This window comes from Athene noctua, chromosome 38, assembly GCF_965140245.1.
Source record: "Athene noctua chromosome 38, bAthNoc1.hap1.1, whole genome shotgun sequence".
In the NCBI taxonomy this organism is placed as follows: Eukaryota; Metazoa; Chordata; class Aves; order Strigiformes; family Strigidae; genus Athene; species Athene noctua.
Genome location: NC_134074.1, coordinates 565,067 through 589,333, shown reverse-complemented (window position 1 = coordinate 589,333; position 24,267 = coordinate 565,067). Strand labels below are relative to the sequence as shown.

The 24,267-nt window shown below is 54.1% G+C and overlaps 2 gene segments (V, D, J or C); one reads left to right on the top strand and one right to left on the bottom strand.

Moving 5' to 3' along the window:
- The first annotated feature begins 345 nt into the window (after positions 1-345).
- Positions 346-9,314, top strand: LOC141972972 (Ig heavy chain V region 914-like). The segment is given in 3 exon segments: positions 346-390; positions 1,616-1,676; positions 8,959-9,314. Coding segments are annotated over 3 exon segments (462 nt in total).
- LOC141972988 (immunoglobulin heavy variable 3-23-like) lies at positions 2,682-3,372 on the bottom strand. The segment is given in 2 exon segments: positions 2,682-3,217; positions 3,320-3,372. Coding segments are annotated over 2 exon segments (588 nt in total).
- Positions 9,315-24,267: the final 14,953 nt, after the last annotated feature.

Below are 24,267 nucleotides of genomic sequence, written 5' to 3'. Positions count from 1 at the left end.
AAGAGGAGCATAAAGGGACAAATTTTAGGCCCAGGTTTGGGCCAAGAGGGATCAAAAGGGCCAAATCAGGCCCAGGTTTGGGCCCAGAGGGGCCAAAAGGGGCAAATTTTGGGCCCAGGTTTGGGCCAAGAGGGATCAAAAGGGCCAAACCACTCTTAGGCTCAGACAGAGGGGCCAAAAGGGGCAAATTTTGGGCCCAGGTTTGGGCCAAGAGGGGCCAAATGGGCCAAACCAGGCCCAAATTTGGGTCAAGAGGGGCCAAAAGGGCCCAACTGGGCCCAGGTTTGGGTAGAAAAAGGCCAAAAGAGACAAACTGGGCCCAAGTTTGGGTTGAGAAGGGCGAAAATGTCCAAACCAGGCCCAAATTTGGGCCGAGAGGAGCCAAAAGGGGCAAATTTTGGGCCCAGGTTTAAGTTGAGAGGGGCCAAAAGGGACAAATAGGTCTCAGGTTTGGGTGGAGAAGGGCCTAAAAGGGCCAAATTGGGCCCGGATTTGGGTCAAGAGTGGCAAAAGGGCCAAACCAGGCCCAGATTTAGGCCGAGATGGGCCAAAAGGTCCAAATAATCTCCATTTTGGGGGTCAAAACTGTCCAAAATTTCCGTGGGATTTTTTTGGGGGGGCCAACACAGGGATTTTTTTGGGGGGGGGGGGGCTCATGGAAGCTAGGGTGTGGGTGCCAGGTGAAGGTGATTGGGTGCCGTGCAGGGGTCGTGGCTCCTTGCAAAGGCTCTTGGGTGCCCTTAAAGGCTCTTGGGCACCATTAAAGGTTCTTGGGTGCCCTCAAAGATTTTTGGGTGCCCTCAAAGTTTCTTGGGCACCCTACAAACATTCTTGGGTGCCCTCAAAGGTTCTTGGGTGCCCTCAAAAGTTCTTGGGTGCCCTCAAAGGTTCTTGGGTGCCCTCAAAGACTCTTGGGTGCTCTACAAAGACTCTTGGGCACCCTCAAACTCTTTTTTGCACCCTACAAAGGCTCTTGGGTGCCCTTAAAGGTTCTTGGGCACCCTACAAACATTCTTGGGTGCCCTTAAAGGTTTTCCGGTGCCCTCAAAGGCTCTTGGGCACCCTCAAAGTTTTTTGGGTGCCCTCAAAGGCTCTTGGGCACCCTCAAAGTTTTTTGGGTGCCCTCAAAGGTTCTTGGGTGCCCTCAAAGCCTCTTGGGTGCCCTCAAAGGCTCTTGGGCACCCTCAAAGTTTTTTGGGTGCCCTCAAAGGTTCTTGGGTCCCCTCAAAGACTCTTGGGTGCCCTCAAAGATTCTTGGGTGCTCTACAAAGACTCTTGGGCACCCTCAAACTCTTTTTTGCACCCTACAAAGGCTCTTGGGTGCCCTTAAAGGTTCTTGGGCACCCTACAAACATTCTTGGGTGCCCTTAAAGGTTTTCCGGTGCCCTCAAAGGCTCTTGGGCACCCTCAAAGTTTTTTGGGTGCCCTCAAAGGCTCTTGGGCACCCTCAAAGTTTTTTGGGTGCCCTCAAAGGTTCTTGGGTGCCCTCAAAGACTCTTGGGTGCCCTCAAAGGCTCTTGGGTGCCCTTAAAGGTTCTTGGGTGCTCTACAAAGACTCTTGGGCACCCTCAAACTCTTTTTTGCACCCTACAAATGCTCTTGGGTGCCCTCAAAGGTTCTTGGGGGCCCTCAAAGATTCTTGGGTGCCCAACAAAGTCTCTTGGGTGTCCTCAAAGGTTCTTGGGTCCCCTCAAAGACTCTTGGGTGCCCTCAAACTCTTTTTTGCACCCTACAAATGCTCTTGGGTGCCCTCAAAGGTTCTTGGGTGCCCTCAAAGGTTCTTGGGCACCCTACAAACATTCTTGGGTGCCCTCAAATGCTCTTGATTGCCCAACAAATGCTCTTGGGTGCCCTTAAAGGCTCTTGGGTGTCCTCAAAGGCTCTTGGGTGCCCTCGAAGAATCTTGGGCACCCTACAAACATTCTTGGGTGCCCTCAAAGGTCCTCCGGTGCCCTCAAAGGTTCTTGGGTGCCCTCAAAGGTTCTTGGGTGCCCAGCAAAGTCTCTTGGGCGCCCTTAAATGTTCTTGGGCACCCTACAGATGCTCTTGGGTGCCCTCAAACACTCTTGGGTGCCCTCAAAGGCTCTTGGGTGCCCTTAAAGGCTCTTGGGTGCCCTCAAAGACTCTTGGGTGCCGTCAAAGGTTCTTGGGCACACTACAAACATTCTTGGGTGCCCTCAAACGCTCTTGGGCACCCTCAAAGTTTTTTGGGTGCCCTCAAAGGTTCTTGGGTGCCCTCAAAGGTTCCTGGGTGCCCTCAAAGACTCTTGGGTGCCCTTAAAGGTTCTTGGGTGCGCTCAAAGGTTCTTGGGTGCCCCCAAAGTCTCTTGGGTGTCCTCAAAGGCTCTTGGGTGCTCTACAAAGACTCTTGGGCACCCTCAAACTCTTTTTTGCACCCTACAAACGCTCTTGGGTGCCCTCAAAGGTTCTTGGGTGCCCTCAAAGGCTCTTGGGTGACCAACAAAGTATCTTGGGCGCCCTCAAACGCTCTTGGGCACCCTCAAAGTTTTTTGGGTGCCCTCAAAGTTTCTTGGGTGCCCTTAAAGGTTCTTGGGCACCCTACAAACATTCTTGGGCGCCCTCAAAGCCTCTTGGGTGCCCTCAAACGCTCTTGGGTGCCCTACAAATATTCTTGGGAGCCCTCAAAGGTTCTTGGGCGCCCTCAAACGCTCTTGGGTGCTCTACAAAGTCTCTTGGGTGCCCTTCCAAACCCTCTTCCTCCCCGCCCCCCCTCCTCCTCCCCCTTTCATCCGCCTCCGCCGCCGCTCGAGCGCGTCCGAGCGCGGCGCCGAGCGGCCTCGTGGCCTCTTCCTCTTCCTCTTCCCCGGGGTCGGTTGGGTGATTTTCAGGGGGGGGGGGGCGGCTAGCGGAGTTTTTGTCGTCCGTGTGGCCGTTTCGGCGCCGCCGTGAGCAGCTTTGGCGCAGTAGTAGGTGGCCGCGTCGTCGTCCCTGAGGCTGCTCATCCGCAGCGTGACCGTGCTCTGGGCGTCGTCCCTGGAGACGGTGAAGCGGCCGCGGACCGACGGCGCGTAGTAGGTGTCACCACCGGTGTTACTACTCGCGACGTACTCCAGGCCCTTCTCGGACGCCTGACGCGCCCACCCCATAGCAAAGCTGCTGAAGGTGAAGCCGGAGGCCTTGCAGACGAGGGTCAGGGACCCCCCGGGGGCCCGGAGGCCTCCTCCGGTCTCGACCAATTCCACGGCCGCCCGCAGCCCTGCGGAAATAAAAAAAAAAAAAGGCCGAAAATTAATGAATCCGCCCTAAATCGGCAATTTTTTCCCCCAAAATTCCACCTTCAGACGGGGTTGGGGCCTACCTGGCAGGGCCACGAGGAGGAGGAGGAGGGTGGAGGCCAAGCGGGTGCCCATGGTGGAAGGAGAAGGGTGGGGATGTGCCGCCAGAAAGGCTTCGGGGGGTTTTAAGGCCGTGGAGGCGCCGTTAATTTGCATACGAGCGTGACGCCCCGCCCACCTCCTTAAATATTCATTCGCGCCTCGCGCGCGCGCCCGCCGGGCGGTTTTGTGTTTTTCACTCGTTCGCCGCGGATCGTTAATTACGCGCGGGAGAAGGCGGGTGGGGGACTCCTCTCCCCGGGGGGGGGGGATTGAGGCTTGGCGCCAGATTTTTTAATTGCGTTAATTAAGGTCGGTTAATCGGTCGCAAGGGCCGCGGCGAGGCCTTGGGGCATTTTTTAATTTTTTTAATCGTCGGAAATGGTTTCGTCGGATCCCAAATTGGTTCGTTTTATTCCGAATTAATTAATGCGAGCCGATTTTTTTTAAAAAAAAAAAAAAAAAAAAAAAAAAAAAAGGATCCCAAATTAGCTGATTTTATCGTCAATTGTTTGATTTTATCCAGATGATTCAGTTTTATCCCAAATGATTTCATTTTATCCCAAATGATTTCATTTTATTTCATATTATTTAATTTTATCCCAAATTATTCGATTTTATCCCAAATTATTTAATTTTATCCCAAATTATTCAATTTTATCCCATATTAATTAATTTTATCCCAAATTATTCAATATTATCCCAAATTAGTTAATTAATTTTGTCTCATATGATTTAATTTTATCATATGATTTAATTTTATCCATATTATTTAATTTTATCCCAAATTATTCGATTTTATCCCAAATTATTTAATTTTATCCCAAATTATTCAATTTTATCCCATATTAATTAATTTTATCCCAAATTATTCAATATTATCCCAAATTAGTTAATTTTGTCTCATATTATTTAATTTTATCCCATATTATTTAGTTTTATCCCAAATTATTCAATTTTATCCCATATTAATTAATTTTATCCCAAATTATTCAATTTCATCCCATATTATTTAATTTTATCCCAAATTAGTTAATTTTGTCTCATATTATTTAATTTTATCCCAGATTATTCAATTTTATCCCATATTAATTAATTTTGTCTCATATTATTCAATTTTATCCCAAATTAGTTAATTTTGTCTCATATTATTTAATTTTATCCCAGATTATTCAATTTTATCCCAAATTAGTTAATTTTGTCTCATATTATTTAATTTTATCCCGAATTAGTTAATTTTGTCTCATATTATTTAATTTTATCCCATATTATTTAATTTTATCCCAAATTAATTAATTTTATTCCACATTATTTAATTTTATCCCCAATTAGTTAATTTTATCCCATATTATTTCATTTTATCCCATATTAATTAATTTTCTTCCACATTAGTTAATTTTATCCCAAATTAGTTAATTTTATCCCATATTATTTAATTTTATCCCATATTCATTAATTAATTTTATTCCACATTATTTCATTTTATCCCATATTAATTAATTAATTTTATTCCACATTAGTTAATTTTATCCCAAATTAATTAATTTTATTCCACATTAGTTAATTTTATCCCAAATCAGTTAAATTTATCCCATATTATTTCATTTTATCCCATATTATTTAATTTTATTCCACATTATTTCATTTTATCCCATATTTTCTAATTTTACCCCAAATTATTTAATTTTATGTCATATTATTTAATTTTAGCCCAAATTAATTAATTGCGAACTCTACAGTGCACCATTAAGTCATTTTTTATTCCAAATTATTAAATTTTACCCCAAATTATTTAATTTTACCCCAGATTATTCAATTTTACCCCAAATTATTTAATTTTACCCCAAATTAATTAATTGCAAACTCTGCAGTGTACTCAAGGTTTTTTTTTTATCCCAAATTATTTAATTTTACCCCAAATTATTTAATTTTATCTCATATTATTTAATTTTATCCCAAATTATTTAATTGCAAGCTCTGCAGGGCACTCTTGTTATTTTTTATTCCAAATTATTTAATTTTATCCCAAATTATTTATTTTTACCCCATTTTATTTAATTTTACTCCATATTATATAATTTTATCCCAAATTATTTAATTTTACCCCCAATTTTTTAATTTTATCCCAAATTATTTACTTTTAGCCCAAATTATTTCATTTTACCCCCAATTTTTTAATTTTATCCCGAATTATTTAATTTTAGCCCAAAATATTTCATTTTATCCCCAATTTTTTTATTTTATCCCAAATTATTTACTTTTAGTCCAAAATATTTCATTTTACCCCCAGTTTTTTAATTTTATCCCGAATTATTTACTTTTAGCCCAAATTATTTCATTTCACCCCCAATTTTTTAATTTTATCCCGAATTATTTAATTTTAGCCCAAAATATTTCATTTCACCCCCAATTTTTTAATTTTATCCCGAATTATTTAATTTTAGCCCAAAATATTTCATTTTACCCCCAATTTTTTAATTTTATCCCGAATTATTTACTTTTAGCCCAAAATATTTCATTTTATCCCCAATTTTTTAATTTTATCCCGAATTATTTAATTTTAGCCCAAAATATTTCATTTTACCCCCAATTTTTTAATTTTATCCTGAATTATTTAATTTTAGCCCAAAATATTTCATTTTACCCCCAATTTTTTAATTTTATCCCGAATTATTTAATTTTAGCCCAAAATATTTCATTTTACCCCCAGTTTTTTAATTTTATCCCGAATTATTTAATTTTAGTCCAAAATATTTCATTTTACCCCCAGTTTTTTAATTTTATCCCGAATTATTTAATTTTAGCCCAAAATATTTCATTTTACCCCCAATTTTTTAATTTTATCCCGAATTATTTACTTTTAGCCCAAATTATTTCATTTTACCCCCAATTTTTTTATTTTAGCCCGAATTATTTAATTTTAGCCCAAATTATTTCATTTTACCCCCAATTTTTTAATTTTATCCCGAATTATTTAATTTTAGCCCAAATTATTTCATTTCACCCCCAATTTTTTAATTTTATCCCGAATTATTTACTTTTAGCCCAAATTATTTCATTTCACCCCCAATTTTTTAATTTTATCCCGAATTATTTAATTTTAGCCCAAAATATTTCATTTTACCCCCAATTTTTTAATTTTATCCCGAATTATTTAATTTTAGCCCAAATTATTTCATTTTACCCCCAATTTTTTTATTTTAGCCCGAATTATTTAATTTTAGCCCAAATTATTTCATTTTACCCCCAATTTTTTTATTTTAGCCCGAATTATTTAATTTTAGCCCAAATTATTTCATTTTACCCCCAATTTTTTAATTTTATCCCGAATTATTTAATTTTCTCCCCAATTATTTCATCCCAAACTCCACAGCGCCCCCTTCTGGCCTATTAATTAAATCATTTTAATTTAATTAATTAATTGCCCTCCCTGCGGTGTAGTTTTGGGGTAAAAAACCCGAAAATAAGGGTTTTTGGGATTCCTTGCTCTTCGCTGCTGCCGGAACCTTTGCCCTCCCTCAGCCTGAGGCACAGATTTGGGGGAAAATGTTGGGATTTTGGGAAAATTTCCGTATTTTGGGATGTAGGGGAGTTGTGTCTGGGCTTGGAGCAAGGATTTGGGGGAAGATCGTGGGATTTTGGGGAAAATAACGATATTTGGGGGGAAATAATGGGATTTTGGGGGTGATAATGGGATTTTGGGGGTAAATAATGGGATTTTGGGGAAAATAATGGGATTTGGGGGAAAATAATGATATTTGGGGGTAAATATTGGGATTTGGGGGGAGATAATGGGATTTTGGGGAAAATAATGATATTTTGGGGAAAAAGAATGGGATTTGGGGGAAAAACAATAGGATTTGGGGAAAATAATGGGATTTGGGGGAAGATAATGGTATTTTGGGTGTAAATAATGGGATTTTGGGGAAAATAATGGGATTTTGGGGAAGATAATGGTATTTTGGGTGTAAATAATGGGATTTTGGGGAAGATAATGGGATTTTGGGGAAGATAATGATATTTTGGGTGTAAATAATGGGATTTTGGGGAAGATAATGGGATTTGGGGGGAGATAATGGGATTTGGGGGAAAAAATTGGATTTTGGGGAAAAAAATGAGATTTTGGGGAAGATAATGGGATTTTGGGGGAAATAATTGGATTTTGAGGAAGATCATGGGCTTTGGGGGAAGATAATGGGATTTGGGGTAAAATAATGGAATTTGGAGGAAAATAATCGGATTTTAGGGAAGATAATGGGTTTTGGGGGGAGATAATGTGATTTTGGGGAAGATAACGGGATTTGGGGGGAAAATAATGGGATTTGGGGGAAAACAATGGGATTATGGGGAAAATAATGATATTTTGGGGTAAATAATGGGATTTTGAGGAAGATCATGGGATTTTGGGAGAAAATAACGGTATTTTGGAGAAGATAATGGAATTTTGGGGAAGATAATGAAATTTTGGGGGAAATAATGGGATTTTGAGGAAGATCTGGGGATTTTGGGGGAAAATAATGGGATTTTGGGGGAAGATAATGGGATTTGGGGGGAAATAATGGGATTTTGGGGGGAAAATAATGAGTTTTTGTGGAAAATAATAGGATTTTGAGGAAGATAACGGGATTTTTGGAAAAATAATGGGATTTGGGGAAAGATAACGGGATTTTGGGGGAAAATAATGGGATTTTGGGGGAATATGTTGAGATTTTGGGAAAATCTTGATATTTTGGGGATGAAGAGCAACTCTGGGTTTGGAGCAAGGATTTTGGGGAAGAAAATGGGATTTTTGGATTTGGAGCATGGATATTGATGCTCAGGGAAAGGATTTTGGGGAAGATGATGGGATTTGGGGGAAAATCTTCGTATTTTGGGATGCAGGGCAGTTGTGTCTTCGTTCGGAGTAAGGAATTGGGGGTAAAATAACGAGAATTTGAGGGAATATGTTGGGATTTTGGGAAAATCTTCATATTTTGGGATGCGGGCTAGTGTGTCTGGGTTTGGAGCAAGGATTTTGCGGGAAAATAATGGGATTTTGGGGGAATATGTTGGGATTTTTGGAAAATCTTGACATTTTGGGATGCAGGGCAGTTGTGTCTGGGTTTGAGCTAGGATTTGGGGGGAAAATAATGGGATTTTGAGGAAGATAATGAGATTTTTGGCCTTAAGAGCAGGGATGCTGAAACTCAGGGAAAGGATTTCAGGAGGATGTTGGGATCTGGGGACACGGGGCCCGGCTCGCGGCCGCCACCACCATCAGCATTTTTGGCGCAGTAGTAGGTGGCCGTGTCATCGTCCCTGGGCGTCGTCCCTGGAGATGGTGAAGCGACCTTGGACCACCGGTTCATAGTCTGCGGTGCCACCATCGCTGCCAAAACCCGCGACCCACTCGAGCCCCTTCCCGGGCGCCTGTCGCACCCAGTTCAGGGTGAAGCTGCTGAAGGTGAAGCCGGAGCCGTTGGAAGAGGAGGCACAAGGGAAGGGGGCAAAGGGCAGACCCCCAAGGTCCCCTCAGTCCCTGCTCCCACCTGGCACCAGCCTCGGGGGAGCAAATCTGGGACCCTGGTGCTGGGAGGGATGTTCAGGACCGGGGACATTAATTTTCACCTTTCGCCTTCCGCAGGGCTGCAGGCGGCTGTGGGATTGGTCGAGACCGGAGGAGGACTCCGGGCCCCCGGGGGGTCCCTGACCCTCGTCTGCAAGGGCTCCGGCTTCACCTTCAGCAGTTACGCCATGAATTGGGTGCGACAGGCGCCCGGGAAGGGGCTCGAGTTCGTCGCATATATCAGCAGCGGTGGTGGTAGCACCTACTACGCGCCGTCGGTCAAAGGTCGCTTCACCATCGCCAGGGACAACGCCCAGAGCACGGTCACGCTGCGGATGAGCAGCCTCAGGGACGACGACACGGCCACCTACTACTGCGCCAAAAGTGCTGATAGTGGTGGTGGTGCTGGTTATGGTGGTGGCACCGAGCCCTGACACCCCTGGGACGTGTCCCCAAACCCCGGCACAAAACCCAGGACTTGTCTCAGGCCCGGACCCTCGCACCAAGCACAGAACCCTTCCTCGACCCCAAATCCTGGGCTTTTGGCCCCAAACCCCGCCCTCTGTCTCATCTCTCAGGTCACCAGCGTCACCCCCAGCAGCTCCGACACATCCCGGGGGCACCGGGGAGGGGGCTGGAGTGGGGGCAGAACTGCCCGGCAATGGGGGGGACAGAGGACGGGGCTGTGGGGCCGAATCCAGCCAGGCCTGGAGCCGAGGATTTGGGCTCCATGGAGGGGTTGGGTGGCTGCAAAGGGTCCGGCTTTGGGGCAATTACTCTGGGCTGGGGGCAAGCGGGGGAGCCCGAGGGCGAGGGCTGGGGGCGGGATCGGGGTCAAGGCCGGGGGCAACGGCCCAGGGTGGGTGCAGGGGCCCAGGAGCAGGGGGGGAGATTCGTGAAGGGGCCGGGACGTGGGGACACGGCGCAGGGGTGTTGGGGCTCGGGGCCACCACCAGCACCACAATCAGTTCCGCCATCTTTGGCGCAGTAGTAGGTGGCCGTGTCGTCGTCCCTGAGGCTGCTCATCCGCAGCGTGACCGTGCTCTGGGCGTTGTCCCTGGAGATGGTGAAGCGGCCGCGGACCGACGGCGCGTACTCTGTGCCACCACCGCTGTTAATTCTTGCGGCGAACTCGAGCCCCTTCCCGGGCGCCTGTCGCACCCGGAACATCCCGAAGCTGCTGAAGGAGAAGCCGGAGGCCTTACAGACGAGGGTCAGGGACCCCCGGGGGTCTGGGCCCAGGCGGACCCGGCCCCGATCCTGGAGCCCTGCTCGACATTTGGTCCAAGCCCAGACCCTCACCCTGAGCCCGGGCCCTGCCCTGAGCCCAGACCCCAGTGGGCCCAGATTTGCTCCCCCGGGGCTGGGGCAACGGAACCCCGAGGGGGCAATACCGGGACCACGTGCCTCAATTTTGGCCTTTTTTTCTCTTCCGCAGGGCTGTGGGCAGCCGTGGGATTGGTCGAGACCGGAGGAGGCCTCCGGGCCCCCGGGGGGTCCCTGACCCTCGTCTGCAAGGCCTCCAGCTTCGATCTCAGCCCCTACGTCATGTTCTGGGTGCGACAGGCGGCCGGGGAGGGGCTGCAGTTCGTGGCGGGTATTTACCCCGATGGAGTCACCACAACCTACGCGCCGTCGGTCCAAGGTCGCTTCACCATCTCCAGGGACAACGCCCAGAGCACGGTCACGCTGCAGATGAGCAGCCTCAGGGACGACGACACGGCCACCTACTACTGCGCCAGACAAGCTGGTCCTGGTGGTGGCCCCGAGCCCGGCTCCGAGCCCCAACACCCCTCCGCCGTGTCCCCAAACCCTCCCAAACCCGCTGAACCCAGCCCAGATCCTTGTCCCAGTTCTTGACCACTTGACCCAAACCTTGACTTTTTCCACCGTTTCTTCACCGTTTGTCCCAAACTTCAACTGTTCCAACCAAAACCTCAAACATTTGTCTCCAAGTCTCGACCAATTTCTCAGCAAAACTCAAATATTTCCCCCCAAATTGTCTATTTTCACAGCATGACAGACTCCAGGGATCATCTTGGTTGGGAAACGCCTTGAAGGTCACCGAGTCCAACCCCTCTGTAGATCCTTGGGGCAAAGATTTTGGGGCTGATGTTGGGATTTTGGGGCAGAAGTTGGGAGTTTGGGGCAGAAGTTGGGAGTTTGGGGCAGAAGTTGGGATTTTGGGGCAGATGTTGGGAGTTTGGGGCAGATGTTGGGAGTTTGGGGCAGACGTTGGGTTTCTGGGATGCAGGTGGGTGACACTGATGGTTGGGGGGAGGATTTCAGGCAGACGCAGGATCTGGGGGTGCAGGGTGGGGATTTCCGGGCTCTGGGCAGGGGCCCGGGAGCGGTGCGAGGATTTGGGGGAGGTTCCAGGTGCCTGTTGTCGCCAGAACATTGCGGAGCTGCTGGGGTGAGGTCAGAGCCCTGGCAGAGGATGTGCAGGGCCGGGCTTGGGGCCAAAAGCCCAGGATTTGGGGTCGAGGAAGGGTTCTGTGCTTGGTGCGAGGGTCCGGGCCTGAGACGAGTCCTGGGTTTTGTGCCGGGGTTTGGGGACACATCCCAGGGGTGTCGGGGCTCGGTGTCACCAGGATAACCACTACCATCAGCTTCTTTGGCGCAGTAGTAGGTGGCCGTGTCGTCGTCCCTGAGGCTGCTCATCTGCAGCTCCAGCGTGTTCTGGGCGTTGTCCCTGGAGATGGTGAAGCGACCTTCGACCGACGGCGCGTAGTAGGCGCTACCTCTGTCGGTAATACCCGCGACGTATTCGAGCTCCTTCCCGGGCGCCTGTCGCACCCACAGCATGTCGAAGCTGCTGAAATCGAAGCCGGAGGCCTTGCAGACGAGGGTCAGGGACCCCCCGGGGGCCCGGAGGCCTCCTCCGGTCTCAACCAATCCCACGGCCGCCCGCAGCCCTGCGGAAGAGATAAAAAGGCCAAAATTGTGGCGCCCAGTCCCGGCATCGACCCGCCGGGGGTTCCCCTGGCCCCAGCCCCGGGGGAGCAAATCTGGGCCCACTGGGGGTCTGGGCTCAGGGCAGGGCCCGGCCTCAGGGTGAGGGTCTGGGCTCAGAGCCGGGGTCGCGCAGGGCTCCAGGATCGGGGCCGGGTCCCGGCTGGGCCCAGACAAGGGTCAGGGTGAGGTTCGTGGCTGCACTGGAGGGTCTTCAAGGGCTTTTCCAACCGAGAGGATTCTGGGATTCCATGACCCAGCCCCGCTGACGCCCTCCACAAGCGAGAAGTTGCAGGTCGTTTATGAGACCAGGCATGTCAGTTTTGGCCTTTTTTTCTCTTCCGCAGGGCTGCGGGCGGCCGTGGAATTGGTCGAGACCGGAGGAGGCCTCCGGGCCCCCGGGGGGTCCCTGACCCTCGTCTGCAAGGCCTCCGGCTTCACCTTCAGCAGCACCTACATGGCATGGGTGCGACAGGCGCCCGGGAAGGGGCTCGAGTGGGTTGCGAGTCTTTGGAACGATGGGGGTAACATAGAGTACGCGCCGTCGGTCGAAGGTCGCTTCACCATCTCCAGGGACAACGCCCAGAGCACGGTCACGCTGCGGATGAGCAGCCTCAGGGACGACGACGCGGCCACCTACTACTGCGCCAAAGATGGCGGAACTGATTCTGGTGCTGGTGGTGGCCCCGAGCCCCAACACCCCCGGGATGTGTCCCCAAACCCCGGCACAAAACCCAGGACTTGTCTCAGGCCCGGACCCTCGCACCAAGCACAGAACCCTTCCTCGACCCCAAATCCTGGGCTTTTGGCCCCAAACCCCACCCTCTGTCTCATCTCTCAGGGCACCAGCGTCACCCCCAGCAGCTCCAGCACGTTCTGGGGGAGCCCACGAAGGGGCTGGAGCGGGGGCAGAACTCCCTGGGGGTGGGAGGGGACAGAGGATGGGGCTGCGGGGCCAAATCCAGCCTGGTCTAGTCAAGGATTTGGGCTCCAGGCTGGGTTTAGGGGGTCCCTGGGGTGGAGGCTGGACTCTGGGCACAGCGCAGGGATGCTCAGGCTCAGCTGAAGAGTTTTGGGGAGATTGTCTGGAATTCGGGGACGCGGCTCACCCACGTCCCAGCGAGACGCTGGGGTCTGGGCTGAGCTCAGGGGTTTGGGCCTGAGCAGAGGTTTGGGGTGAGCACGGGGGGTTTTAGGCTCCGGGCAGGGCTTAGGAGTCCCCGGGCTGGAGCTGGCAGGTGCAGGCCGGGGTCTGGGTGCCCGGAGCGGGGTCGGGGCAGGGCTCGGGGCTCAGGGGAGGGTCCGGGGGCAGCTCAGGCCGTCGGGCCCGGGGCAGGGGAACGGGGCAGAGCCCGGCATGGCTGCTCCCGCCCAAAACCCCCCGGGCGGGGGATTTCCCAGGCGCGGGCGGGGCCGAGCTGCCCCCAGGCTCTTTCCCGCAGTAGTAGGTGGCCGTGTCCTCGTCCCTGAGGCTGCTCATCTGCAGCTCCAGCGTGTTCTGGGCGTCGTCCCTGGAGACGGTGAAGCGGCCTTGGACCGACGGCGCGTAGAAAGCGCTACTGCCATCGCTGTGAAGGCTGGCGACGAACTCGAGGCCCTTCCCGGGCGCCTGTCGCACCCAGTCCATGGCGAAACTGCTGAGGGCGAAGCCGGAGCCCTTGCAGACGAGGGTCAGGGACCCCCCGGGGGCCCGGAGGCCTCCTCCGGTCTCGACCAATCCCACGGCCGCCCCCAACCTTGCGGAACACAAAAAAGGCCAAAATTGAGGCTCCTGATCCCGGTATCAACCCCCAAATCCACGGCCTAGAAGGGAGTCGATGGGATTGGATCTTGCCTGGGAGGGGGCGAGGAGGAGGAGGAGGAGGTGGAGAGGTAACAAGGGTTGAGTTTTGCTGCCTGTGGCCCATGTTTGGTTCAAGCAGTCGAGGTTTGGGGCAAATAGTCCAGACTGGGGCAAATGGTTGAGACTCAGTGCGAAGAGTCCAGATTTGGGGCAGAGACGGTCAAGATTTGGGGCAAATGAGGCGCCCGGGGCGTCCCTGACCCTCCTCTGCAAGGGCTCCGGCTTCACCTTCAGCAGCTTCGGGATGGGATGGATGAGACAGGCACCCGGGAAGGGGCTCGAGTGGGTTGCGGGTATTTGGGACACTGGTGGTTGGACAGACTACGCGCCGTCGGTCCACGGCCGCTTCACCATCTCCAGGGACAACGCCCAGAGCACGGTCACGCTGCAGATGAGCAGCCTCAGGGACGACGACACGGCCACCTACTACTGCGCCAAAGAAGCTGGTAGTGGTGGTGGCACCAACCTCGGCCCCGAGCCCCAACACCCCTCCGCCGTGTCCCCAAACCCTCCCAAACCCGCTGAACCCAGCCCAGATCCTTGCCCCGAGTCTTCACCCTTCGCCCCAAACCTCGACGTTCTGCACCAGGAGTCACCCTTTGCCCCAAACTTCAGCTGCTCCACCCAAATCCTCAACCACTCGCCCCCGAGTCTCCACCATTTTTGCACCAAATCTCAACCATTTGCCCCCAAACTTGACGATTTTTACCCTGAAATTCAGCTGCTTTTGCCCCAAGTCTCAAACGTTTTCCCAGACCTTGACCATGTTGGCCTCAGAATTTGTGTCTTTTGCTCATCTGGCGCCGGAGCAGGTGGGTTTGGGGTCGAGGAAGGGTTTTGTGCTCGGTCCAAGGGTCCAGACTTGAGACAAGTCCTGGGTTTTGTGCCGGGGTTTGGGGCCACCTCCCAGGGGTGTTGGGGCCCGGTGCCACCACCACTACCACTACCAGCAGCATCATAATCTTTGGCGCAGTAGTAGGTGGCCGTGTCGTCGTCCCTGAGGCTGCTCATCTGCAGCGTGACCGTGCTCTGGGCGTCGTCCCTGGAGATGGTGAAGCGGCCGCGGACCGACGGCGCGTACCAGGTGCCACCATCCTTGCGAATACTCGCGACGTACTCGAGCCCCTCTCCCGGGGCTTGTCGCATCCAGTGTATGAAGAAGCTGCTGAAATCGAAGCCGGAGCCCTTGCAGACGAGGGTCAGGGACCCCCCGGGGGCCCGGAGGCCTCCTCCGGTCTCGACCAATCCCACGGCCGCCCGCAGCCCTGCGGAACACAAAAAAGGCCAAAATTGAGGCTCCTGATCCCGGCATCAAAACCCTAATCCACAGCCTAGAAGGGAGTCGATGGGATTGGATCTTGCCTGGGAGGGGGCGAGGAGGAGGAGGAGGAGGTGGAGAGGTAACAAGGGTTGAGTTTTGCTGCCTGTGGCCCATGTTTGGTTCAAGCAGTCGAGGTTTGGGGCAAATAGTCCAGACTGGGGCAAATGGTTGAGACTCAGTGCGAAGAGTCAAGATTTGTGGCAGAAATTGTCAAGATTTGGGGCAAATGGTTGGATTTGGGGTAAAAATAGTTGAGGTCTGAGGTAAAAACTGTCAAGATTTTCTGCACATGAGCAATGATCGGCAGAACTGGTCAAGTTTGGGGTAAACAGTCGAAGTTTGGGGCAAAAACCAGTTGAGACTAGGGGCAATCGCTGGAGGTTTGAGGCAAAACCCGTTGAGATTTGCTGCCTGTGGTCAGGGTTTGGTACAACCGGTCAAGGTTTGGGGCAAACTGTCCAATTCTGGGGCAAAAGCAGTTGAGGCCCAGTGTCAACAGTCAAAAGAATGGAGGTTTGTGGCAAAAACTGTGGAGACTTGGGGCAAGCGGTTGAGTTTTGAGGCAAAAATGGTTGAGAGTCAGGACAAAGAGCCAAGCCTTGGGGCAGGAACGGTTGAGGTTTGGGGCAAATGGTTGAGACTTGGGGTGAAAACAGATGAGCTGGGAGGAAATGGTTGACATCGACTGTTCAGAGGCAAATCTTCCCCGTTCTGGACTCAAACCTCCACCACTTGCCCGAATCTTACCGATGTTTGCCCCAAAACTCAACTATTTTTGACCCAAACCTTGACTGTTTGTGCTGAGTCTCAACTATTTCCCCCAAAATTTGAAGATTTGCCCCAAACTTTTACAGGTTGTAGCAAAAATGAAACAAAAGCAGCTGAACCCAACGGTTTTTACCCTCCACCTTCTCCTCCTCCTGCTCCTCCTCCTCCTCGCACCCTCCCAGGTAGGGCCCAGCCCAGGAAACTCCCTCCCTGGGAGCAGATTTGGGGGTCGATGTTGGGATCGGGTGACTCACTTTTGGCCTTTTTTTCTCTTCCGCAGGGCTGCGGGCGGCCGTGGGATTGGTCGAGACTGGAGGAGGCCTCCGGGCCCCCGGGGGGTCCCTGACCCTCGTCTGCAAGGCCTCCGGCTTCACCTTCAGCAGCTACTTCATGCAGTGGGTGCGACAGGCGCCCGGGAAGGGACTCGAGTGGGTCGCGGGTATTTACAGTGATGGTGACCCCCGGTACGCGCCGTCGGTCAAAGGTCGCTTCACCATCTCCAGGGACAACGCCCAGAGCACGGTCACGCTGCAGATGAGCAGCCTCAGGGACGACGACACGGCCACCTACTACTGCGCCAAAGATGCTTACGGTGGTGGTGCTGGTTATGGTGGTGACACCGAGCCCCGACACCCCTGGGACGTGTCCCCAAACCCCGGCACAAAACCCAGGACTCGTCTCAGGCCCGGACCCTCGCACCAAGCACAGAACCCTTCCTCGACCCCAAATCCTGGGCTTTTGGCCCCAAGCCCGGCCCTGCACATCCTCTGCCAGGGCTCTGACCTCACCCCAGCAGCTCCGCAATGTTCTGGCGACAACAGGCACCTGGAACCTCCCCCAAATCCTCGCACCGCTCCCGGGCCCCTGCCCAGAGCCCGGAAATCCCCACCCTGCACCCCCAGATCCTGCGTCTGCCTGAAATCCTCCCCCCAACCATCAGTGTCACCCACCTGCATCCCAGAAAACCAACATCTGCCCCAAAATCCCAACATCTGCCCCAAACTCCCAACTTCTGCCCCAAACTCCCAACATCTGCCCCAAACTCCCAACATCTGCCCCAAATTCTCAATATCTGCCCCAAAATTTGTGCCCCAACAATCCACATGTTGGTTGGACTCGGTGATCCTCAAGGTCTTTTCCAGCTGAGATGATCCTTTGCGTCTGAACACAGACGAGTTTGGGGTAAAGGGTCCGGCTTTGGGGCAATTAGTCTGAGCTGGGGCAAGTCCTGGGTTTTGTGCTGGGGTCTGGGGAGGATGTTGGGAATTGGGGACACATCCCAGGGGTGTCGGGGCTCGGTGGCACCATAAGCACCATAATAACCAGCAGCACTTTTGGCGCAGTAGTAGGTGGCCGTGTCGTCGTCCCTGAGGCTGCTCATCTGCAGCGTGACCGTGCTCTGGGCGTTGTCCCTGGAGATGGTGAAGCGGCCGCGGACCGACGGCGCGTACACTGTGTAACCACCATCGCTGCTAATACTCGCGACGTCCTCGCGCCCCTTCCCGGGCGCCTGTCGCCTCCATCCCGTCCCAAAGCTGCTGCCGGAGCAGCCGCAGCCCCTGCAGAGGAGGGTCAGGGACCCCCAGCGGCTCCACCCCGTAGTTTTTCACATCTTTCAGCCATTCAGAACCGTTCGACCTTGGGGCCCGCGTTGCTCTTTCAGTTCCCGTCCCCGCACACCTGCAGGTCCCCGCGGAGCCTTCGCTGTCGCTTCGCCCCCGGTCGGTCCTTCATGGGCCGGATCCCGGCGCTGGCGGCAGCTCCGCAGGCAGACCCCGGCGTTCCCAGCACAGGGGGGACGGGGGGCGGGAGCGGAGGAAGCGCAGGGACCCCCCGAGGTTCTGGAACCAGCCGGGACCCGGCCCCGATCCTGGAGCCCTGCGCGACCCCGGCTCTGAGCCCAGACCCTCACCCTGAGGCCGGGCCCTGCCCTGAGCCCAGACCCCCAGTGGGCCCAGATTTGCTCCCCCGGGGCTGGGGCCAGGGGAACCCCCGGCGGGTCGATGCTGGGACTGGGCGCCTTAAATTTGAACTTTTTTTGACTTCCGCAGGGCTGTGGGCGGCCGTGGGATTGGTTGAGACCGGAGGAGGCCTCCGGGCCCCCGGGGGGTCCCTGACCCTCGTCTGCAAGGCCTCCGGCTTCACCTTCAGCAGCACCTACATGGGATGGGTGCGACAGGCGCCCGGGAAGGGACTCGATTACGTCGCGGGTATTAGCAACAGTGGTGGTTACACCTACTACGCGCCGTCGGTCAAAGGTCGCTTCACCATCTCCAGGGACAACGCCCAGAGCACGGTCACGCTGCAGATGAGCAGCCTCAGGGACGACGACACGGCCACCTACTACTGCGCCAAAGCTGCTGCTGGTTATTATGGTGCTTATGGTGCCACCGAGCCCCGACACCCCTGGGATGTGTCCCCAATTCCCAACATCCTCCCCAGACCCCAGCACAAAACCCAGGACTTGCCCCAGCTCAGACTAATTGCCCCAAAGCCGGACCCTTTACCCCAAACTCGTCTGTGTTCAGACGCAAAGGATCATCTCAACTGGAAAAGACCTTGAGGATCACCGAGTCCAACCAACATGTGGATTGTTGGGGCACAAATTTTGGGGCAGATATTGAGAATTTGGGGCAGATGTTGGGAGTTTGGGGCAGATGTTGGGAATTTGGGGCAGATATTGAGAATTTGGGGCCGATGTTGGGAGTTTGGGGCAGATGTTGGGTTTCTGGGATGCAGGTGGGTGACACTGCTGGTTGGGGGGAGGATTTCAGGCAGACGCAGGATCTGGGGGTGCAGGGTGGGGATTTCCGGGCTCTGGGCAGGGGCCCGGGAGCGGTGCGAGGATTTGGGGGAGGTTCCAGGTGCCTGTTGTCGCCAGAACATTGCGGAGCTGCTGGGGTGAGGTCAGAGCCCTGGCAGAGGATGTGCAGGGCCGGGCTTGGGGCCAAAAGCCCAGGATTTGGGGTCGAGGAAGGGTTCTGTGCTTGGTGCGAGGGTCCGGGCCTGAGACAAGTCCTGGGTTTTGTGCCAGGATTTAGGGACAAATCCCAGGGGTGTCGGGGCTCAGGGCCACCACCAGCACCAGAATCAGTTCCGCCATCTTTGGCGCAGTAGTAGGTGGCCGCGTCGTCGTCCCTGAGGCTGCTCATCCGCAGCGTGACCGTGCTCTGGGCGTTGTCCCTGGAGATGGTGAAGCGACCTTCGACCGACGGCGCGTACTCTATGTTACCCCCATCGCTCCAAATACCCGCAACCCACTCGAGCCCCTTCCCGGGCGCCTGTCGCACCCATCTCATGTAGGTGCTGCTAAAGGTGAAGCCGGAGCCCTTGCAGACAAGGGTCAGGGACCCCCCGGGGGCCCGGAGGCCTCCTCCGGTCTCGACCAATCCCACGGCCGCCCCCAACCTTGCGGAACACAAAAAAGGCCAAAATTGAGGCTCCTGATCCCGGCATCAAAACCCTAATCCACAGCCTAGAAGGGTGTCAATGGGATTGGATCTAGGCCTGGGAGGGGGCGAGGAGGAGGAGGAGGAGGAGGAGGGGTAAAATTGTTGAGTTTTGTTGCCTATGACCCATGTTTGGTTCAAGCAGTCGAGGTTTGGGGCAAATAGTCCAGACTGGGGCAAATGGTTGAGACTCAGTGCGAAGAGTCAAGATTTGGGGCAGAGACGGTCAAGATTTGGGGCAAATGAGGCGCCCGGGGCGTCCCTGACCCTCGTCTGCAAGGGCTCCGGCTTCACCTTCAGCAGCTTCGCCATGGGATGGATGCGACAGGCGCCCGGGAAGGGGCTCGATTACGTCGCGGGTATTCACAGCGGTGGTAGCACCTGGTACGCGCCGTCGGTCAAAGGTCGCTTCACCATCTCCAGGGACAACGCCCAGAGCACGGTCACGCTGCAGATGAGCAGCCTCAGGGACGACGACACGGCCACCTACTACTGCGCCAAAAGTGCTTATGGTAGTGATGTTGGTGCTGGCACCGAGCCCCGACACCCCTGGGACGTGTCCCCAAACCCCGGCACAAAACCCAGGACTTGTCTCAGGCCCGGACCCTCGCACCAAGCACAGAACCCTTCCTCGACCCCAAATCCTGGGCTTTTGGCCCCAAGCCCGGCCCTGCACATCCTCTGCCAGGGCTCTGACCTCACCCCAGCAGCTCCGCAATGTTCTGGCGACAACAGGCACCTGGAACCTCCCCCAAATCCTCGCACCGCTCCCGGGCCCCTGCCCAGAGCCTGGAAATCCCCACCCTGCACCCCCAGATCCTGCGTCTGCCTGAAATCCTCCCCCCAACCATCAGTGTCACCCACCTGCATCCCAGAAACCCAACGTCTGCCCCAAAATCCCAACATCTGCCCCAAACTCCCAACATCTGCCCCAAACTCCCAACATTGGCCCCAAACTCCCAACATTGGCCCCAAACTCCCAACATTGGCCCCAAACTCCCAACATCGGCCCCAAACTCCCAACATTGGCCCCAAACTCCCAACATCTGCCCCAAAATCCCAACTTCTGCCCCAAAATCCCAACATCGGCCCCAAAATCTTTGCCCCAAGGATCTACAGAGGGGTTGGACTCGGTGACCTTCAAGGCGTTTCCCAACCAAGATGATCCCTGGAGTCTGTCATGCTGTGAAAATAGACAATTTGGGGGGAAATATTTGAGTTTTGCTGAGAAATTGGTCGAGACTTGGAGACAAATGTTTGAGGTTTTGGGTGGAACAGTTGAAGTTTGGGACAAACGGTGAAGAAACGGTGGAAAAAGTCAAGGTTTGGGTCAAGCGGTCAAGAACTGGGACAAGGATCTGGGCTGGGTTCAGCGGGTTTGGGAGGGTTTGGGGACACAGCGGAGGGGTGTTGGGGCTCAGAGCCGAGGTTGGTGCCACCACCACTACCAGCGTATTTGGCGCAGTAGTAGGTGGCCGTGTCGTCGTCCCTGAGGCTGCTCATCTGCAGCGTGACCGTGCTCTGGGCGTTGTCCCTGGAGATGGTGAAGCGACCTTTGACCGACGGCGCGTAGTAGGTGCTACCACCGCTGGTAATACCCGCGACCCACTCGAGTCCCTTCCCGGGCGCCTGTCGCACCCACTGCATCCAGGTGCTGCTGAAGGTGAAGCCGGAGGCCTTGCAGACGAGGGTCAGGGACCCCCCGGGGGCCCGGAGGCCTCCTCCGGTCTCGACCAATCCCACGGCCGCCCGCAGCCCTGCGGAAGAGAAAAAAAGGCCAAAATTGAGGCACGTGGTCCCGGTATTGCCCCCTCGGGGTTCCGTTGCCCCAGCCCCGGGGGAGCAAATCTGGGCCCACTGGGGTCTGGGCTCAGGGCAGGGCCCGGGCTCAGGGTGAGGGTCTGGGCTTGGACCAAATGTCGAGCAGGGCTCCAGGATCGGGGCCGGGTCCGCCTGGGCCCAGACCCCCGGGGGGTCCCTGACCCTCGTCTGTAAGGCCTCCGGCTTCTCCTTCAGCAGCTTCGGGATGTTCTGGGTGCGACAGGCGCCCGGGAAGGGGCTCGAGTTCGCCGCAAGAATTAACAGCGGTGGTGGCACAGAGTACGCGCCGTCGGTCCGCTGCCGCTTCACCATCTCCAGGGACGACGCCCAGAGCACGGTCACGCTGCGGATGAGCAGCCTCAGGGACGACGACACGGCCACCTACTACTGCGCCAAAGATGGCGGAACTGATTCTGGTGCTGGTGGTGGCCCCGAGCCCCAACACCCCTGCGCCGTGTCCCCACGTCCCGGCCCCTTCACGAATCTCCCCCCCTGCTCCTGGGCCCCTGCACCCACCCTGGGCCGTTGCCCCCGGCCTTGACCCCGATCCCGCCCCCAGCCCTCGCCCTCGGGCTCCCCCGCTTGCCCCCAGCCCAGAGTAATTGCCCCAAAGCCGGACCTTTTGCAGCCACCCAACCCCTCCATGGAGCCCAAATCCTCGGCTCCAGGCCTGGCTGGATTCGGCCCCACAGCCCCGTCCTCTGTCCCCCCCATTGCCGGGCAGTTCTGCCCCCACTCCAGCCCCCTCCCCGGTGCCCCCGGGATGTGTCGGAGCTGCTGGGGGTGACGCTGGTGCCCTGAGAGATGAGACAGAGGGCGGGGTTTGGGGCCAAAAGCCCAGGATTTGGGGTCGAGGAAGGGTTCTGTGCTTGGTGCGAGGGTCCGGGCCTGAGACAAGTCCTGGGTTTTGTGTCGGGGTTTGGGGACACGTCCCAGGGGTGTCGGGGCTCCGTGCCAGCACCAACATCACTACTATCAGCACTTTTGGCGCAGTAGTAGGTGGCCGTGTCGTCGTCCCTGAGGCTGCTCATCTGCAGCGTGACCGTGCTCTGGGCGTTGTCCCTGGAGATGGTGAAGCGACCTTTGACCGACAGCGCGTATCTTGTGGTACCACCACTGCTGCTAATACCCGCGAGCCACTCGAGTCCCTTCCCGGGTGCCTGTCGCGCCCAAATCATGCCGAAGCTGCTGAAGGTGAAGCCGGAGCCCTTGCAGACGAGGGTCAGGGACCCCCCGGGGGCCCGGAGGCCTCCTCCGGTCTCGACCAATCCCACAGCCGCCCGCAGCCCTGCGGAAGATGAAAAAAGGCCAAAATTCATGCACCCGATCCCGGCATCGACCCCCAAATCTGCGCCCAGAGAGGGACGTTCCTAGGCTGGGCCCTACCTGGGAGGAAGTGAGGAGGAGGACGATGAGAAAGTGGAGGGTTAAAAACCGTTGGGTTCTGCTGCTTATGTTCCATATTTGGTACAACCCCTCGAATTTTGGGGCAAATCCTCAAAATTTGGGGCAAAAATGGTTGAGGCTCAGTCAACTGTTTGAGGTTTGAGTCAAAAATGTTGAAGATTTGCTTCTAAATGGTCGATGTCTGGTAGAACCGGTCAAGGTTTTGGGGCAAATAGTCAAAGTCTGGGGCAAATGGTTGAGACTCAGTGCAAACAGTCAAGGCTTGGGGCAGAAATGGCCAAATTTTGAGGGAAATGGTTGGATTTGGGGTAAATATGGCCAAGATCTGAAGAAAAAACGGTTGAGTTTTGCTGCAAAAGATCAGTGTTTGGTAAAACCGGTCAAGATTTGAGGCAAAAAGTCAAAGTTTGGGGCAAATTGTCAAGACTCAGTGCAAATGGTAGAGGTTTGGGGCAGAAAGAGCCGAGATTTGGGGCAAATGGTTGAATTTGGGGCAAAAATGGCCGAGGTCTGAGGTAAAAATAGTCGAGTTTTGCTGCACATGAGCAATGGTCGGCGGAACTGGTCAAGTTTGGGGTAAACAGTCAAAGTTTGGGGCAAAAATGTTTGAGACTAGGGGCAACCGGTGGAGGTTTGAGGCAAAACCCGTTGAGATTTGCTGCCTGTGGTCAGGGTTTGGTACAACCAGTCAAGGTTTGGGGCAAAAGTAGTTGAAGTTTGGGGCAAAATGGTTGAGAATGAGTGCAAAGAGTTGAGGTTTGGGGCAAAACCAGTCAAGACTCAATGCAAACAGTCAAGATTTGGGGTAAAAATGGTCGAGATTTGGGGCAACTGGTTGAGACTTGGGGTGAAAATTGATGAGTTTGGGGGCAAATGGTTGAGATTTGGTGCAAAAACGGTCGAGACCAGGGGGCGAGTGGTTGAGGATTTGGGTGGAGCAGTTGAAGTTTGGGGCAAAGGGTGACTCCTGGTGCAGAAAGTCGAGGTTTGGGGCGAAGGGTGAAGACTCGGGGCGAGGATCTGGGCTGGGTTCAGCGGGTTTGGGAGGGTTTGGCGACACGGCGGAGGGGTCTTGGGGCTCGGGGCCACCAGCACTACCGGGCTCTTTGGCGCAGTAGTAGGTGGCCGCGTCGTCGTCCCGGAGGCTGCTCATCTGCAGCGTGACCGTGCTCTGGGCGTCGTCCCTGGAGACGGTGAAGCGGCCGCGGACCGACGGCGCGTAGTAGGTGTCACCAATGGTGCCAACAGCAGCAACAAACTCGAGCCCCTTCCCGGGCGCCTGTCGCACCCACTGCATGTCGAAGCTGCTGAAGGTGAAACCGGAGGCCTTACAGACGAGGGTCAGGGACCCCCCGGGGGTCTGGGCCCAGCCGGGACCCGGCCCCGATCCTGGAGCCCTGCGCGACCCCGGCTCTGAGCCCAGACCCTCACCCTGAGGCCGGGCCCTGCCCTGAGCCCAGACCCCCAGTGGGCCCAGATTTGCTCCCCCGGGGCTGGGGCCAGGGGAACCCCCGGCGGGTCGATGTCGGGACTGGGCGCCTTAAATTTGACCCCAAATCCTGGTTTTTGGCCCCAACACCTTCAACATCACCTAAGATGCTCGTGATGCAGCTGTTGGCCCCGAGCCCCGACACCCCTGCGCCGTGTCCCCACGTCCCAGCCTCTTCCCAGGCCCTGCCCCACACCCAGCCCCTCGCCCCCATCATGCACCATTTGCACCCCCTACACTCTCTGTGCCCAGTCCAGGCGTCGACACAAAGCCGGGACCCGGCCAGGAACATCCTGCCCCGAGCGGGAGCGTCCCTCAAGGGTTGGGGCAAAAA